This window comes from Vicugna pacos, chromosome 11 (genome assembly GCF_048564905.1).
Source record: "Vicugna pacos chromosome 11, VicPac4, whole genome shotgun sequence".
Taxonomy (NCBI): domain Eukaryota; kingdom Metazoa; phylum Chordata; class Mammalia; order Artiodactyla; family Camelidae; genus Vicugna; species Vicugna pacos.
Window position 1 is genome coordinate 72,115,206 of NC_132997.1, and position 17,290 is coordinate 72,132,495.

Genomic DNA, 17,290 nt, shown 5'->3' on the forward strand with positions numbered 1-17,290 from the left:
CCACAGTGTATAGGAGCAGGTCTACTGGCTTGTTCTGGACCAGATCTTATCAGTGTGTCAACATCAGCAGAAACTAACAGTATTTCTTCCTGTAAGAAGACATGTATATCCTTTTAGAATAGTTTATGAAATATTAACTGGCATATGGAATATAAAGCTAAGACGTTGTTTTCACATTACCAAGATCCACTCAAATTTTTGCTAGATTTTCTTTTCCTTATTCTCCATCATCTTACCATTTACTCATACATAGAACCTGGAAGAGAAAAGCACTGTTCAGGATGACAAGGAGGTGATCTTGAGCTCAGAGGAGGAGAGTTTCTTTGTCCAAGTGCATGACGTGTCTCCAGAGCAACCTCGAACAGTCATCAAAGCACCCCGCATCAGCACCGCGCAGGACGTCATTCAGCAGGTGCCGGCCTCCCCTCCCTCACTTCCATCCTGTCCTTAGTGTGAACTATTGGGACCAATCTGATGTCAGCTCATTTTGTGAACAAAGTGCTAGAACAGTGGGGACCTGAAAAGGGCAAGTGTGCCTCTTGAAGCTGGAAAATATTCATTCCTTCCACAGACACTTGCCTAGTATCTACTGTGAGTCAGGTGCTCTGTGAAGCCTTGATAAAGCTGTAGGAGGTGGCGCTGCAGAGTAGGAATTTCATCATCCCACAGAGGCCTAAGCCAGCACCTCATGACCATGTCTCAGGGATCCTTCCAAGGCCATGCTGGAGGCCTCCTCTGACCTTGCCCCTCCTTCTGGTCATGCTTCTCTGTATACATGGCTTCAGAGAACTCTGTTTCCTTCTTTAGAAGCCCTGTCACAGTTTTTGTTTATTAAACACTCTTTTGAAAAGTGGTATAGCATAATGGTTACCAGCACAGACTCTAGATCTGCTTGACCTCTGTAAGCTTAATTTTCCTTGTGTGTAAATGGGGAAGGTACACCTAAAACATGGACCATTGTAAAACTAAATGAGGCAACGTGGGAAAGTACACATAAGCTACAGCTGCATACATGTGAAATGAGAAGTGGGATGACGTGATCTGAAGGATCCCCTCCATCTCTAAAAGTCTGTGACATTTTTCCACCTTAAAGTCTCTTTTACAGTGAATGCAAGCGTTGGAGATACTGTGTCTTTATTCAGTTGATCATAACTTATCTTTCAGACTTTATGCAAAGCCAAATATTCCTATAGCATCCTGAGCAACCCCAACCCAAGTGACTATGTGCTTTTGGAAGAGGTGGTGAAAGACACAGCCAACAAGAAGTCTTCTACCCCTAAGTCCTCCCAGCGTGTCCTTTTGGATCAGGAGTGCGTGTTTCAAGCCCAAAACAAGTGGAAAGGGGCAGGAAAATTCATCCTTAAGCTAAAGGAACAGGTGCAGGTAAAGTTCAAAGTTACTTTGCTATCTTCACAAATTATTCGATATTCATAACTACATTGTAATCAAATTCAGGAGCTAGTGATATCTAGGAGAAAGTTCCTGAGTCAAGGCAGTTGGCAAGGACGTACTGTATAGCACAGGGAACTATATTCAGTTTCTTCTAATAGCATATAATGGAAGGAGAGTGCCAAGATGGCAGAGTAGTGGGGCTCACAGCTCGCCCCCCTCCCACAGATACATCAAGAGTTACATCTGCAGACCCACAGAATCGCACAGAACACCTACTGAACTCTGGCAGAGTGTCTCTCACTTTTGAAGTAGAGTAGGATTCCTCACAAAAACCAGTAGGAGAAAAAAAGAAAGAAAAAGGAAGTCGGTGCAGCACCGGTCCATGGGGAGGGAACGGCAAAGTGAGAAAGGCACCCTCACGCTGGGACGCTCCCCTCCAGCCAGAAGGTCAGTGGGGACAGAAGCCAAGCTTCCGAGGCTTGGAGGGGAAAGTGGCAGCTGTCTGGCAGGCAGAACTAAGAGAAACTGGCATGGAGCATCCCTGAGAACCCCCAGCCTTAGACGCGAGCCAGCAGGGACAAGCCGGGACTGGCTGCTGGAGACTGGTGAGGAGCCAGGGTAGAGGGCTATGGCCTGCTGCACAGAGACAGCCTTAGAGGGCACTGGAAGGCAGTGTGAGCTGTGGCTGGGAATGTGTGTGGAATAGAGCAGCCTGGGACCCCCATAAAAAAGCACTGCTGCTGGTGCGAGGGGAGGGGAGGGGCACAGTGCAGCCAAGCCATAGCCACTGTCTCTGCTTGACTCCATTGTTTGTTGGTGGGGCTTTGTCATAGCAATCACATTGCTGCTGCGAGGCTCCAGGGCAGAGGCAGGGCTGAAAGCTGAATCCATACCCAGGGGCCCTGCAGCTTCAGAGGCGGGAGCCCCACTGGTGCCTTTGGACGTGTGCCTCTGTGACGAACAGGCAGTAAGCAGAGTTCTGGCCCACGGTGGGTACAGATATGGCACTTATAACAGGCCAGCATACTGTACTGTACACGGAGGCAGGGCTGGGGTCTACACTTAACCCTGTGGTGCGCCACAGATTCAGGTCTATGACTGCATGCTCACTACGGCTGGTCCTCGCACCTGACATTGGCAGATCTGCACTGGTTGCAGGTGCAGAACCTGGTGGACACCAGGGCAGATGGTTGACATTTCTGTGCCTACAGTGGGGACAAGGACAGCATGAACAAAGAGTACTTTGTAAGCCCACATAACAAGTGACAGACAATACCACAGAGGGCACTGCCTGGTAGACTTCTCCTGTGGAGGTATAAGTAGCAGCTCTTCTTCCCAGCTGAAGTGCTCCAACCCTGCCTGCAATACACCATAGCTCAGAAACAGATCTGGAAGCCTCTATTCCAGCCACAGGGGAGCAGACCCAGCCAGCCCATCAGGACTGTGACAACCACAGAACAAAAAAGGAGGGCCCGTTCAACAACGAGGGCAGGCTCTGATCACCACAGCACCAACCACACCCCCAATCAAAGGGAACACATGGAAGAAAGACTGTCAATACAAAGAACAGCCCTCACAAAAAAAACTATTAAATAGGCACAGTCTACACAAGAATGCTCCCACTTTAAATTAAAAAAAAAAAGCAGCCCTTCAAGACCACAGTAGATAACTGATACTCCTAAATCCATAAAGCCAGAGAAATATAAGTAAAATGAAGAAGCAGAGGAACCACTCCCAATTACAAGAACAAGAAAAGTCCCCTGAAAGAATGAACAATAAGATAGACCTGAACAGTCTAGACCATGACTTCAAAAAGGGGGTGATAAAAGCACTGAAGGAAATAAGAGACTATGACAGAGATGCAGAATACTATAAAAAGGAAATAGAAACTACAAAGAGGAGCCAATTAAAAATACAACAATGGATGAGGTAAGAGCTGAGACAAAGGCAGTCAAAAGCAGACTAGATAATGCAGAGGAACGAATAAGTGACTTAGAAGATAGGGTAACAGAAATCACCCAATCAGAACGGCAGATAGAAAAGCAAGTAAAAACCAATGAAAGCAGTGTAAGGGGCAACGAACACCACAGAAATACAAAAAATCCTAAGAGAATACTATGAACAACTATATGGCAATAAATTGAACAACCTAGGAGAAATGGACAAGTTTCTAGAAACATATAGTCCACCAAAACTGAATCAAGAAGAAATAAATCATTTGAATAGATCTATCACTAGAAGTAAAATAGAATCAGCAATAAAAAACCTCCCTGCAAACAAGGTCTAGGACCAGATGGCTTCACTGGGGACTTCTATCAAACAAAGAGCTCATACCGATCCTTCCCAAACTCTTCCAAAAGGCTAAAGAGGAGGGAATACTTGCAAACTCATTCTATGAAGTCACCATCACCCTGACACCAAAGCAAGACAGAGACACTACTAATAAAGAAAACTAGAGGCCAATATCATTGATGAACATAGATGCAAAAATCCTCAACAAAACCTTAGCAAACAGAATCCAATGCATAAAAAAGATTATACACCATGATCAAGTTGGGTTCATCCCAGGGACACAAGGATGGTTTAACATACATAAATCAATCAACATGATACACCACATCAACAAGAGAAAGGACAAAATCACATGATCATCTGAATACATGCAGAAAAAATATTTGATAAAATTCATTTATGATAAAAACTCTAACCAAAGTGGGTATAGAGGGAACATATCTCAGCATAAGAGGAAGGGTATAGCTCAGTGGTAGAGGGCATGCTTAGTATGCAAAAGGTCCTGGGTTCAATCCCTTTTAAAATTGCATCCAAAAAAGTAAAATACTTAGGAATAAATCTGACCAAGGAAGTCAAAACTTAAACACAGAACTACAAAACATTGGCTAAGGAAATTAAAGATGACTTAAAGAAATGGGAAGGTATCGCATGTTCTTGGATTGTAAGAATTAATACTGTTAAAATGGTCATACTACCTAAGGCAATCTAAGGTTTAATGCAGTCCCTGTCAAATTACCCAGGACATTTTTCACAGAACTAGAACAAATCATAATAAAATTTATGTGGAATCACAAAAGACCCAGAATTGCCAAAGCAATATTGAAGAAAAAGAATGAACCTGGAGGAATAACCCTCCCAGACTTCAGACAATACTACAAAGCTACCGTAATCAAAACAGCATGGGCTGGTACAAAAACAGACATATGGGTCCATGGAACAGAATAGAGAGCCCAGAAATAAACCCACAGACTTTTGGTCAATTAATCTTCAACAGAGGAGGCAAGAATATACAATGGAGTAAAGACAGTCTCTTCAGCAAATGGTGTTGGGAAAACTAGACAGCAGTATGTAAATCACTGAACTTAGAACATTCCCTCACACCATACACAAAAATAAACTCAAAATGGCTTAAAGAATTAAACATAAGACAAGACACTATAAACCTCTTAGAAGAAAACATAGGCAAAACATTATCTGACATAAACCTTAGCAATGTTCTCCTAGGGCAGTCTACCCAGGCAATAGAAATAAAAGCAAAAATAAACTAATGGGACCTAACTAAACCCATAAGCTTTTGTACAGCAAAGGAAACCATAAGCAAAACAAAAAGACATCCTATGGATTGGGAGAAAGTATTTGCAAAAGATGAGACTGACAGGGGCTTAATTTCCAGACTACATAAACAGCTCATACAACTTAATAATGAAAAAAGAAACAACCCAATCCAAAAATGGGCAGGAGACCTAAACAAGCAATTCTCCAATGAAGACATCCAAATGGCCAGTAGGCACATGAAAAAAATCTCAATATGACTAATTATCAGAGAAAGCAAATCAAAACTACAATGAGGTATCACCTCACACCAGTCAGAATGGCCATCATTCAAAAGTTCACAAACAATAAATGCTGGAGAGGGTGTAGAGAAAAGGGAACCCTCCTATACTGTTGGTGGGAATGTAATTTGGTATAGCCATTATGGAAAACAGTAAAGTGATTCCTCAAAAAACTAAAAATAGACTTACCATATGATCCAGCAGTCCCACTCCTGGCCATGTATCCAGAGGGAACTTTAATTCAAATGTTCATAGCAGCACTATTTACAATAGCCAAGATATGGAAACAACCTAAATGTTCATCAACAGATGACTAGATAAAAAGGCTGTGGTATATTTATGGAATACTACTCAGCCATAAAAAAGAATAAAATAATGACATTTGCAGGAACATGGATAGACCTCCAGATTGTCATTCTATGTGAAGTAAACCAGAAAGAGGAAAACTACCATATGATATCACTTATATGTGGAATCTAAAAAAAATGACAAATGAACTTATTTACAAAACAGATATAATAGACTCATAGACATAGTAAAAATTTTTTATGGTTACCAGAGGGGTAGGAGGCGGGAAGGGATAAATTGGGAACTCGAGATTTGCAAATACTAACTACTATATACAAAATAGATAAACAAGTTTATACTGTATAGCACAGGGAACTATATTCAATATCTTATAGTAACCTATAATGAAAAAAATATGAAAACAAACATATGTATATATATGTATGACTGAAACATGCTGTACACCAGAAGTTGACACAACATTGTAAATTGACTATACTTCAATAAAAACTTTTTTTAGTAAAAATTAAAAAAAGAAACTTAACAGAAAAGAATCTGAAAAGAAAGTATGTGTACATTTAACTGAATCACTTTGCTGGATGTACATCTGAAACTCACATTGTAAATCAACTACACTTCAATAAAAAATAAAAGAAACAATAATAATAATAAATTAAAAAAATTTTTTTAGAAAGGAAAGAAGTTGGAGGCATATTGTTTGGCTCTGTTTTCACTGTGTGAAAAGAAACACATTCCCTCTGTGCTTAAGCAGTCCAGAGATGCGAGTCCCTTGGCCTTTCTTTCCAAAGTTCTCACTACAGAGAAAAGAGAGGGCTCTTTTCTGGATACAGTGTCATGTGATTGAGGAGCCTGGTTTAACTTAATATCAATGGCAAGTTCTTTGTTTCCACAGGCATCCCGAGAAGACAAAAGAAAAGGCATCTCTTTTGCAAGTGAACTCAAGAAGCTCACCAAGTCAACAAAACAGCCCCGAGGACTCACATCACCTTCTCAGGTCTTGGCCTCAGAAAATGTCCAAAACAAGGAGGAGAAACCTGTGAGCAGCTTGTCCTCTGGTGATGCGATGGACTATCGACAGTGAGCGAGGGTAGCACGTTTCACCCAGGTATATTGAGTCACTGCACAGCTTGGAAATGGGGGTCAGCTTACGCCACTTTATAAGGCATAGTTTGCAGTACCTTTCATCTTTTCCAAGAGGAGGATGTCCCCTGAGGCAGGCAGGAATGGTACCCTCCAGGAAAAGGGCTCTGAAGATACACATAACTTCAGCACTTCAATTTTAGATCTCCTTATTTTGTAGATGACTAAAGGCCCCAAGAGGGTAACAGACTTGTCCAAACTACAGCTGCTTTAGTTCATCAGACATAGAACTGTCTTAGTTCCTGGTAACTCATGTTAACATTCTTGAAGGGCTGCTCTGGGTCATTCAGCTTCTACTCCTTTGGATTTTCAGTTTGATGTTCTAATTTAGGTTTGATTTAGCCTCAGCAACTTCAGCTTCTTCTGCCTCAATTAAAAAGTAAAAATCTGGCATCCAGGATGTGATGATTAAAAAGAAAGCAAAATGACATAACAGCCGGCAGTAAATCATGCCTTTGGTAGCCAACTCACTACTTGGTATTCACATACTGAATGAGTTTCATTCTATCTTAAACAATTTATATGGAACCTGAATTTAAAAAAAAAAAGCATCTGAAGAGAACAAACCATAGATTTCTTTTCACTCACTGAGTTTCTTAATGAACCCAAGGGAGGATTAAAGCCCACTTTTCACCTGTTTCATCACAGTTTCAAAAATTAAAATTCACAAGAGACCAAAAGCACAGTAAAGTCATTGTTATACTGTGGAGTTTCATCATCTTGTCTTTATCACAAGCAGATATTTCTTATATAAAATTATGGAAGCTCATAATTAAAGAATTCATGGATGCCTCTTGACAGGCCTAAGTTTGCTTTATAACAGCCCCAAAGAAGGCCCCATATATTGAGCCCATGTTTCTACTTTTATGGAGCAACTCCTAAAACAATTGGTGCCCCATATGTACTTACAAAGAAAGCTCTTTCAACACAGACAAGGCCAAATACAGGACAACACCTCCTTCAGAACATCTGCACATCCAACTATTCAGGTCAAGAAGAGTCAGGGTTGTTCAGATCCTCTATGCAGACTTACCAGGAAGAGATCTCGGCACTGTGGCAGCAAACCACATCACATACCATCAGATAATCATGAATATGCACAGAATAGTGAAGGCCTGGGCTGTTCAGACTCTCAGAAGGCTCAGCACCCATTTTCTGTTGCAGTACATCTGGTGTCCCATTTATAAAGTTCCAGACTCACTTCCATTTCTGCCCCAGTGTCACTGGGACAGTCAACGCCTTCTCCAAAAGCCAGGTGAGCTTTAGGGCTAAGCACCACATCAAGCCTCTCCAACTTTTGGAAAAATGGCTCACCACAGTAATGGGTCTGTGAGCATGCCCTAAGGACAGTGATCAAAATTTAAAATACTGTTTTCCATATCAAGAACTTAGTATCAGATAAATCATAGGTGTGATAATGTTATACACACCTCTGTATTATAACCTCCGTAATAACACAGTGAAACCATACTCTGCACATAAGGAGCCTTTAGAGTGCTAGAAGATTAAGTACATAAGAATACAACTCTGCTAGCAATTTGACTTAAAAATAATATGCTTGCTACGATGAGCATTACTAATTGCTTATATTTTAGGAGAGTAGGGAGAGTGATGATTTAGATGATTGTCTTTGGATTCAGTTTTCCTACAGCAGCAGACATTCAGAGTTAGACTCGCATCTTTCCTTAAACTTAGGAAAGCTTCTATTTAAAATAGCCACTGAGGAATCAAAAAAAAAAAAAAAAAGAGAGAGAGACACGATCTTATTTACCAACAGAGACAGACTCACAGACACAGAAAACAAACTTATGGTTTCCAGTGGGGAAAGACGGTGGGGGAGGGATGAATTGGGAGTTAGGGATTTGCAGATACTAACTACTATATTTAAACAAGGTCTGACAGTATAGCACAGGGAACTATATTTAGTACCTTGTAATAGCTTATAATAATAAAGAATATGAAAAGGAATATATACACACACACACACACACACACACTTATCACTATGCTGAACATCAGTAATTAATACATTGTTAATCAACTATATTTCATAGCCACTGATAAAATAATAAAAATAGCCATTACTGCATCTAAGGGAATATACATCCCATGTTATTAACTTCACAAAGGGTGTTTCCAAAAAAGAGCACTGTGAATACAAAGGGCCTTTCTGTATATGCTCATAAGAAAACAAGTTTAGTATTTTTATTACTTTCTGAGTGACGTTAGTAGTTCACATTATCTACTCTGAAATATTCGCCTCTAAAGTTTGAAGAGTTACCCCCTAATAATAATCTAGGAATTTCTAAACAAGAAATTATTTACCGATTAGCTGAAGTAATACACGTAACTAGTTGAAAGAGTTCCACTTTTTTGTTTTTAAAGTTGAACAGTTTAATTGTGGTTAAAAAAAAAAACTTTTCTAAAGAACATGGTGTTCTGGGACCAAAATAGCCTTATGTTCCACCTCCCAGGAACATTGCATTATAACACTGGATTTATAGGAACTAGTCTCTCCCCAAAACCTGGCCGCCAGGGTTGTGGGTTTCTGTTGGCTAAACAACACGAAACCCTTGCTACACTGTGACTGTTTCTGCTCCTTCACTTTAAGTAGACTAACAAGCCTATGTGTACAACCTTACAGGTGAAGCTCTTTCAGCAAGAAGTTAAAGTCAGGAACGAACATGGTGGAAACAAATTAATCTTCTTTTTTTTTTTCACTAGACTTAAAACTGGAAATTGACTTCTGAACTTTCTGACGCCTTCTTCACACGTGACGTGAGGTCCACCTTGAGGTCAAGCAGAATGGCACAGGGCTGCCAACCAGTCTCCTGAGGAGTGACACAGGGAGGCCCAGCCTGGTTACCCACGCCAACAGCTGGAAAAACCATTGCTAAGCTTGCAATAATTGACTTAGAACAAAGGTCAGCAAACGTAGTAAAGGGCTAGACAGTAAACATTCTAGGCTTTATGGCTACACAGTCTCTTGCAGCTACTTGGCTCAGCTGCTTCAGAGCAGAAGCGCCGCAGGTCACACACACGTGACTGAGCGGGGCTGTGCTCTAATAAAGCTATTTAGACACTGAAAGTGGAATTTCATACAGTTTTCACGTCATAGTCCTTTTTTTCCCCACACAAAAACAGGTGGTAAGCTGGATTTGGCCCAAGGGCCCTAGTTTGCTGACCTGACTTAGAAGTTTTCTAACTGGGAAAAGAGGCACAGAGATCTGAAAACAAGCAAGCTAGTTCAGTCATACTTTTCATGGCTGGGAGTTGGAAGCTTTGGGGCATTGCAAATGTAAATATGTCCTGTAAGATTCATTAAAAAGTAATTCAGTTTAGTTTCTATGTTGTGTACCATAGTGTACTTTTCTGTAGGATTTTTTTACATGTAGAATGATGCTGGGTTTTTTTAAGTTTATTCCCTATATAGTCACAGACTGTCCCACTTTGGGTTTCCACAAAGTGAATTTAGAATAATGTGTAATTTAATACCTACTGAGTTGTGTCATCTTAAAAAGAAACTTAGCCATATTTTTAAAGCAAAAGTAGATTGAGTTGGTGTTTATTTATTTTGCAAGGTTTGTACTGACACTGTACTTGTGTATTTATTATTCATAGCTTTCTTGATATTGCCTATGGATTAGAAGCATCAGTGGCTCTATCTCACTATTTGAAGACAAATCTCCTAAAAAGTAAATGTACGCTCTAAACAGCTGAAATAGGCCAGAATTTCCTGTAAACAAGCTTCAGTTTCATTACAGTGAAGAGCTATTGCTCCAAGTCAAACTTGCCACTTAATGTAAATTAATTTAAAAGCCTTGCTGTATAAAACTATCATGTAAGTGTAAAGGATTCTTCCTATTCTTGGTATGAGACAAATTATGACTTAAAATGAAATGTGTGTTCCTCTAAAGTAAAATCCAAATGTTATCTATTAACATTAAAATTTAAGACATTTTTCTTCAAATTATAAAACACACCAAAAATCCTAACCTTTGCTTGAGTTTTTCACCATAAAAATGAATAAAGCAATTGCCAAGGTCTTTGCATACTCTAAGAGAAATGTTAAAAACACATGACATAGCTTTCATGTTGTTGGAAGTTCTTACTGACTCAAAGCCTTAATGCTAGAAGAACTACCATTTGCTTGTCAACACAATTCAGGATATTCCAGTTTGATGTCATTTGTATAGTGCTCCATGTTCCTTTATAAATCAACAAATGCAACAACAAATGCACAATGCTGCCTCATTTTTAAAAATATTCTAGAAACTTAAGGGAAGCTTCTCAAAGCTAACAGGCATTTTTTCCTCTGGTTGGGCTTACCATATAATAAAAACTAAGTTACTGGTCTAACTGGCTAGAGTCAAGATGAAAACTGTGCAGAGTAACCAGATGGAAAGCACGACTGGTCTCACTAAGTTTATCACTTGGCCTTGACTCTAAGATCTGCCCCACCCCATCCCACCCCATGGCCCTTACCACAGCTGATTCTGCTATAGCACAAAATCTGAAACTTAAGGTACCTTAAGACTGAATAGGAGACGAGGTTTTAGCAGGTGAGTGAAGCCGGTCTACTGCCCAGGTTGCAATCTACCTGGCTGTTCATTCCACTGTGAGGGGAAAGCACATCCTCTATTGTATTTGCGTCTTTAGGATTTTAGGAAGGACACATTGCTCTAAGTGTAAAGGGTTTACTCTACTATTACAAATAACCAGCACAATCTGGTGTTTGCCAAAAGTAGGAAATTTTGATTTAGAGCTCTGAACTATACAGCTATGTTAGTACAGCAAATGAAAGAAATGATCCTGTTGTTTAGACTGTATCTAAAACAGCCACCCAGACCATACACACTACCACTTCATGTTTCAGACTACTAAACACCTAGGTAGCAAACTTTCATCAGTAAAGTTGATGTGGAAAAAAAAAATCTAAATATGCAAGCTGCACTTATTACAAGATTTTGAGGAAAAACATTTTAAGACGCTTCACTAAAAACAAAAAGGAATGTGAATTCTGTCACTGTTAGGTGGTGCCAACTTTTAAGATGGTATCTGGCAAAGGAGGATTACAATAAGAATCCAGTGTGATATGTGACGCTAGAAAAAACAGATTAACTTCCTCTCAGTCACCTCAACTGGAATTGGTTGTTTTGCAAACTAATACAAGACTATATAAGGGTGTGAAGGAATCAAGGATGAGTCTGAAGATAAATCTGTAGGAAGTAACAATATTATTTGGGCAGAAAGTGCCTTCTTGAGGGAACGCCTCTTTTCATGTCATGCTTAGCAAGGAAGTTATTTATAAATTCTTGAGTTAGGGGAAATATGGAGTCCAGACTCAAGCAAAAGTCCAGGACTAGATGGCTTCACAGGTGAATTCTACCAAACATTTAGAGAAGAGTTAACACCTACTCTTCTGAAACTGTTTCAAAAAACTGCAGAGGAAGGAACACTTCTAAACTCACTCTATGAGCCCATCATCACCCTGACACTAAAACCAGATAAAGATATCACAAAAAAAGAAAATTACAGGCCAATATCACTAATGAATATAGATGCAAAAATTCTCAATATTAGCAAATCAACTCCAATGATGTACTAAAAGGATCATACACCATGATCAAGTGAGATTTATCTCAGAGATGCAAGGATTTTTCAGTATCTGCAAATCAATCAATGTGATACACCACATTAACAAATAGAAGAATAAAAACCATCTGATAATCTCAATAGACAGAGAAAAAGCTTTTGATAAAATTCAGCATCCATTTATGATGAAAACTCTCCAGAAAGTGGGCAAAGACAGAACATACCTCAACATAATAAAGTCCATAATATGACAAACCCACAGCTAACATGATACTTAATGGTGAAAAGCTAAAAGCATTTCCTCTAAGATCAGGAACAAGACAAGGATGCCCACTCTCACCACTTTTACTCAACATAGTTTTGGAAGTCCTAGTCATAGCAATCAAAGAAGAAAAAGAAATAAAGGGAATCCAAATTGGAAAAGAAGAAGTAAAACTGTCACTGTTTGCAGATGATATGATACTATACATAGAAAACCCTAAAGAAGCAACCAGAAAACTACTAGTGCTTATCAGTGAATTTGGTAAAGTCTCAGGATACAAAATTAATGTACAGAAATCAGTTGCATTTCTATACACTCACAACAAAATAGCAGAAAAAGAAATTAAGGAAACAATACCATTTACCAATGCACCAAAAAGAATAAAATAGCTAGGGATAAACCCAAGGAAGCAAAGGACATGTACTCCAAAAACTTACATAAGACACCGATGAAAGAAACTGAAGAGGACATAAACTGATGGGAAGATACACCATGTTCTTGAATTGGAAGAATCAATATTGTTAAAATGGCCATACTACCCAAGGGAAATACAGATTCAATGCAATCCCAATCAAGTTACCAATGACACTTTTCACAGAGCTGGAACAAAAAATGTTAAAACTCTGTATGAAAACACACAAAAGACCCTGGATAGCCAAAACATTCTTGAAGAAGGAGAATGGAGATAGGGGAATCATGATCCCTGACTTCATACTATACTACAAAGCTACAGTAATCAAAAACAGTAATGGTACTGGAACAAAAACAGACAAATAGATCCAAGGAACAGGACAGAAAGTACAGAAAAATACCCATGCACTTATGGTCAATCTACAACAAGGTAGGCAAGAATATACAATGGAGTCAAAAGACAGAGTCTTCAATAAGTGGTGCAGGGAAAACTGGACAGCCACCTGTAGAAGACTGAAATTGAACATACTCTTAACACTATATACAAAAATAAATCATGAATAAATTATTAGCTCAAACCAAAAAACTAACCTTAGAAAACACTTTTTCAAACCACATATAATATGCTAAATGATTAACATGCACTATATAAAGCTGATATTCTCTACTTTCTGGAATGATAAAGGAACTTTCTATTTTCATTTACTTCACAAGAAAAAACTTCAAGCTCTCAACCAAAAGAATAGGCTACTATAGCTCTGAAGAAATAAGAGATCTATTCAGTTGGACTGCTGTGCATTTTTTTAAGATTCTCAGGTCACAAGAATAAGAAAAAGAAAAAAGCCACTGTGTTATCAACTATTTACAGAAGAGAATATTTATAACCTGGTCATTAGAACTCTTATTTCATAGGTCATTCCTAAAACATGGCAACAGCTATTACACAAAATACTGCTTTTTAATTATATTCATAATAGGCATTTCATCCATACAAAAAAAATAAATAAATAAAAGCCCTACACTGGGTACCCTTTATCCTTAAAACAGAATGGTTAAGGTCTCAGACTTGGTTTTTCTACCAGGGAGCAATTCTTCCCCCGTCACCCTCCAGAGAGTGTCAGAAAATGCGAAGAGCTTTGAAGAGACTAGAATCCCATTCAAACTTTCTTTGAAAGTAGCCATGATGAACACTCTCTTTTTCAAACAGGCCAAATTATGTTACTTCTAGTAAATCATCCAGTAAGAGCCAATGAACCTGGCTTCCAATTTCAAGCTATTTTTTTCTTTTCTCAAAAATCTTCATAAAAATATATGCATTCAAATTTAGAACATTTCTCACTTCCATCATGGTGTTGCAATAAAAATAGATTTATCTGGTTATAAAGAGTATTTGGTAATAAAAAGTAACTGAATGGTAAAAAGCCATCTCAGGGTCTGGATTTTCCTGTGCACATTTTCAGAATTGGTACAGAACCCAGTGCCATGCAAAGGGTAATTCTTCCTCCTCTGTTCATTTTCTTGGGAAGTTTCCCTTGTATAAAAGGAGAAGGTCCCAAATTAACAATCTATCTTTATGGCATCTGCATACACACACAAATATACAAGAAAGTCCAATGATTCTTCATTTTTCTACTACCGTAGTGATGTTTCCAAATATTTGGTGAAATCCAGAGGCAACTGAGTAGAAACTTCATTGCAATGTCTTTTGACTAGTTGATTTAAATCTTCATGCAAAAATGAATCCCCCTGTAAAACTTTATCCTAAAAAAATATTAAAAGTATGAGTTAAAAGTTCTTATGCCATAAGCAAAAGCCAAGCTGTGAGCAAAGCTAAAAATGGCAACAACTGACACCAAACCAATGCATGAAACTTAACAATGACAGGTGCTGGGTCAAGTCTTGGACATATGGGCCATGTCTTACTTTGAATAAAACTGTCTCATGACTGCCTCTACAGAATTCCAACCCCAGAGATCCATCCTACCATCAGCTGCTAAATATGAAAAAATCTACCTAGAAAGTAAGTAAGCAAGTTGAAATAAGTTATTGAGAGACATACTAATTTAGTTTTTATTTTATCTTTTAAAAATATAATGAAAAGTATTACATACCTTCTTTTTGGAGTTTGAAGATTCAACAGGAGGATTGAATGTCATTGCTGCCATGCTATAAGCCTCAAAAAGTTCTGCAGCAGATCTATAATCACAAATATCAGAAACGTAAAGATACCATCATATCTGTATAATTCGAAAATAGATTGTACCCAAATGTTTATTATTCTAAATCCATATATTATTCTAAACCCATATATTAAAGTATAACATAATCCTGCTTTTGTTTTTTTCTCCTTAAAATGTTCTTTGTCCCAGGTTTTTTATCTTCTAGTTTTATTGAGATATAATTGACATAGAGCACTGCGTAAGTTTAAGGTGTACATGATTTGACTCACATCATGAAGTGATTATCAGTAAAGTTTAGTGATTAACTATGATCTCATATAGATAGAAAGCTAAATAGAAAAAAAAATTTTCCTTATGAGACTCTTAAGATTTACTCTCATAACAATGTTCATATATGACACACAGCAGTGTTAACTGTATTTATCATGTTGTACATTTCATCCCTAGTACTCATTTATGTTGTAATTGGAGGTTTGTAGCTTTTAACTGCCTTCATCCAATTCCCTCTCCTGTTAACCAGAAATCTGATCACTTTTTCTTTGAGTTTGTTTGCTTTTGAAGTATAATTTACCTACAACACTACATTAGTTCCAGCTACACAACACAGTGTTTCGATATTTCTATACTTTTCAAAATGATCACCACTGTTAAGTCTAGTTACTATCCGTCATCAAATATGTTACATAACTATTTAATGTATTCCCCACACTGTTCCTTTCATACTTGTGGCTCATTTATTTTCTAACTGAAAGTTTGTACCTCCTAATCGCCCTCATCTACTTCTCTCCTTCCCCCATACCCCTCCCCTTTGTCAACCACTACATGTTCTCTGTATCTATGTCTGTTTCTGATTTCTTGTTTGTTCTTTGTTTTGGTTTTTAGAGTGAAATCATACAGTATTTGTCTTTCTCTTTCTCACGTAGCATAATACCCTCTAGGTCTATGCTGTTGCAAATGGCAAGATTTAAGTCTTTTTTATGGCTGAGTATAGTCCATTGTGTGTATGTATGTGTGTTTTCTTTATCCACTCATCTGTTGATGGGCACTTAGGCTGCTCCATAGCTTGGCTATTGTAAATAATGTTGCAATGAACATAGGGATGCATATATCTTTTCTAATTAGTGTTCTTGTTTTCTTTGGAAATCAACAAAATACACTTATATAAAATAAATTCTAAATCCTCATGCTATGACATTATCCCACTAAATCCACCTCAGAAAGGTCTGATAATACATTTAGAAATATAGGCCTAGATAAAAAGAAGCAAAAGACCTCAAGCTCAATGTGATCAAATCCCAACCCAACCAGTTATGTGAACGATATGCAACTAAGTGTGACTCAATCACGGAGCATAAGGCATGGAGTTATGCTTCACAGATTTAAAACAGCTCAACCCTTCAGTTGTTTGCCTGGACTGAAAGCAAGGAGAAGCCAATCAGGACAGAATAAATGTTTATACCCACAGCATGTAAATGAATCCTTAATGATTTGGGGTTGGTTCCCATTCTCCAAAGGACACTGGCCAGGGCCTACAAAGGTTGCAATGAGGCTCACGTCCCCAGCTCCACTCCCCAGGGGAGGCCCTCCATAAGTCATCTTTCTCAAGCCTTTGGGATAAACCCATTCCTCATATTCCACCAGGAAATGAAACTCTGGCATAAATGAGGCAAATGTTCAAGATCTCTGATAAAATCATGCCAGGAAAGGACCATAAGAAAGTGACAAAGAATCGTTTTCTCCTTTTTTCCTTTTGAAAATCAAGGCTGGGGGACAGGTGGGAAGCATGAGGGATGAAAAAAGTAAATGTCCATTTTATTATTTAATAATGCCAAAGATTATCTCTATCTTACCCAGAAGGAAAAGAGTTTATGGTAAATTACATTTATGCCTCATTTAGAGAGGGCAGCAGCTGACTATTGCCATGTAAAAATATAGACCTGTTTTGCCAAATCGCTCAGTATTTCGAGAAGCAAGAAATGTGATTTTTAGGTGAATTCTTTCAATATTTAAAAGATAGCAACTAATTAGATTTTTGTTCAAACTTTGAAGAGGCCAGAAAATCTTGCCTACAGGTCACCTGTGACCTCTGATTTAAAGAAACCAGTAAGTGAAATTCAGGTCTTCCGATCACAAGACACCATTCTCCTTGTTTGGCT

At 38.4% G+C, this 17,290-nt stretch overlaps 2 protein-coding genes across 4 annotated transcripts in view; one reads left to right on the plus strand and one right to left on the minus strand.

The window, feature by feature from the left end:
• The window catches only part of PLCE1 (phospholipase C epsilon 1), a 299,846-nt gene extending 289,165 nt beyond the window's left edge, over window positions 1-10,681 (plus strand). The window contains exons 30-33 of the mRNA XM_072971645.1: window positions 254-412; window positions 1,165-1,383; window positions 6,439-6,651; window positions 9,411-10,681. Coding sequence (XP_072827746.1) covers window positions 254-412; window positions 1,165-1,383; window positions 6,439-6,627 — 567 coding nt within the window. The 3' untranslated portion in view covers window positions 6,628-6,651; window positions 9,411-10,681. The remainder of the gene's footprint in view (window positions 1-253; window positions 413-1,164; window positions 1,384-6,438; window positions 6,652-9,410) is intronic.
• The window catches only part of NOC3L (NOC3 like DNA replication regulator), a 42,229-nt gene that overhangs the window by 500 nt on the left and 24,439 nt on the right, over window positions 1-17,290 (minus strand). The window contains exons 20-21 of one of the 3 annotated variants that reach the window (XM_006211020.4): window positions 15,066-15,150; window positions 14,302-14,715 (exon numbers count right to left, since the gene is read on the minus strand). In XM_006211020.4, the coding sequence (XP_006211082.1) occupies window positions 14,587-14,715; window positions 15,066-15,150 (214 nt within the window). In that variant the 3' untranslated portion in view covers window positions 14,302-14,586. The other 2 variants (XM_072971652.1, XM_072971653.1) reach the window with 2 other exon arrangements.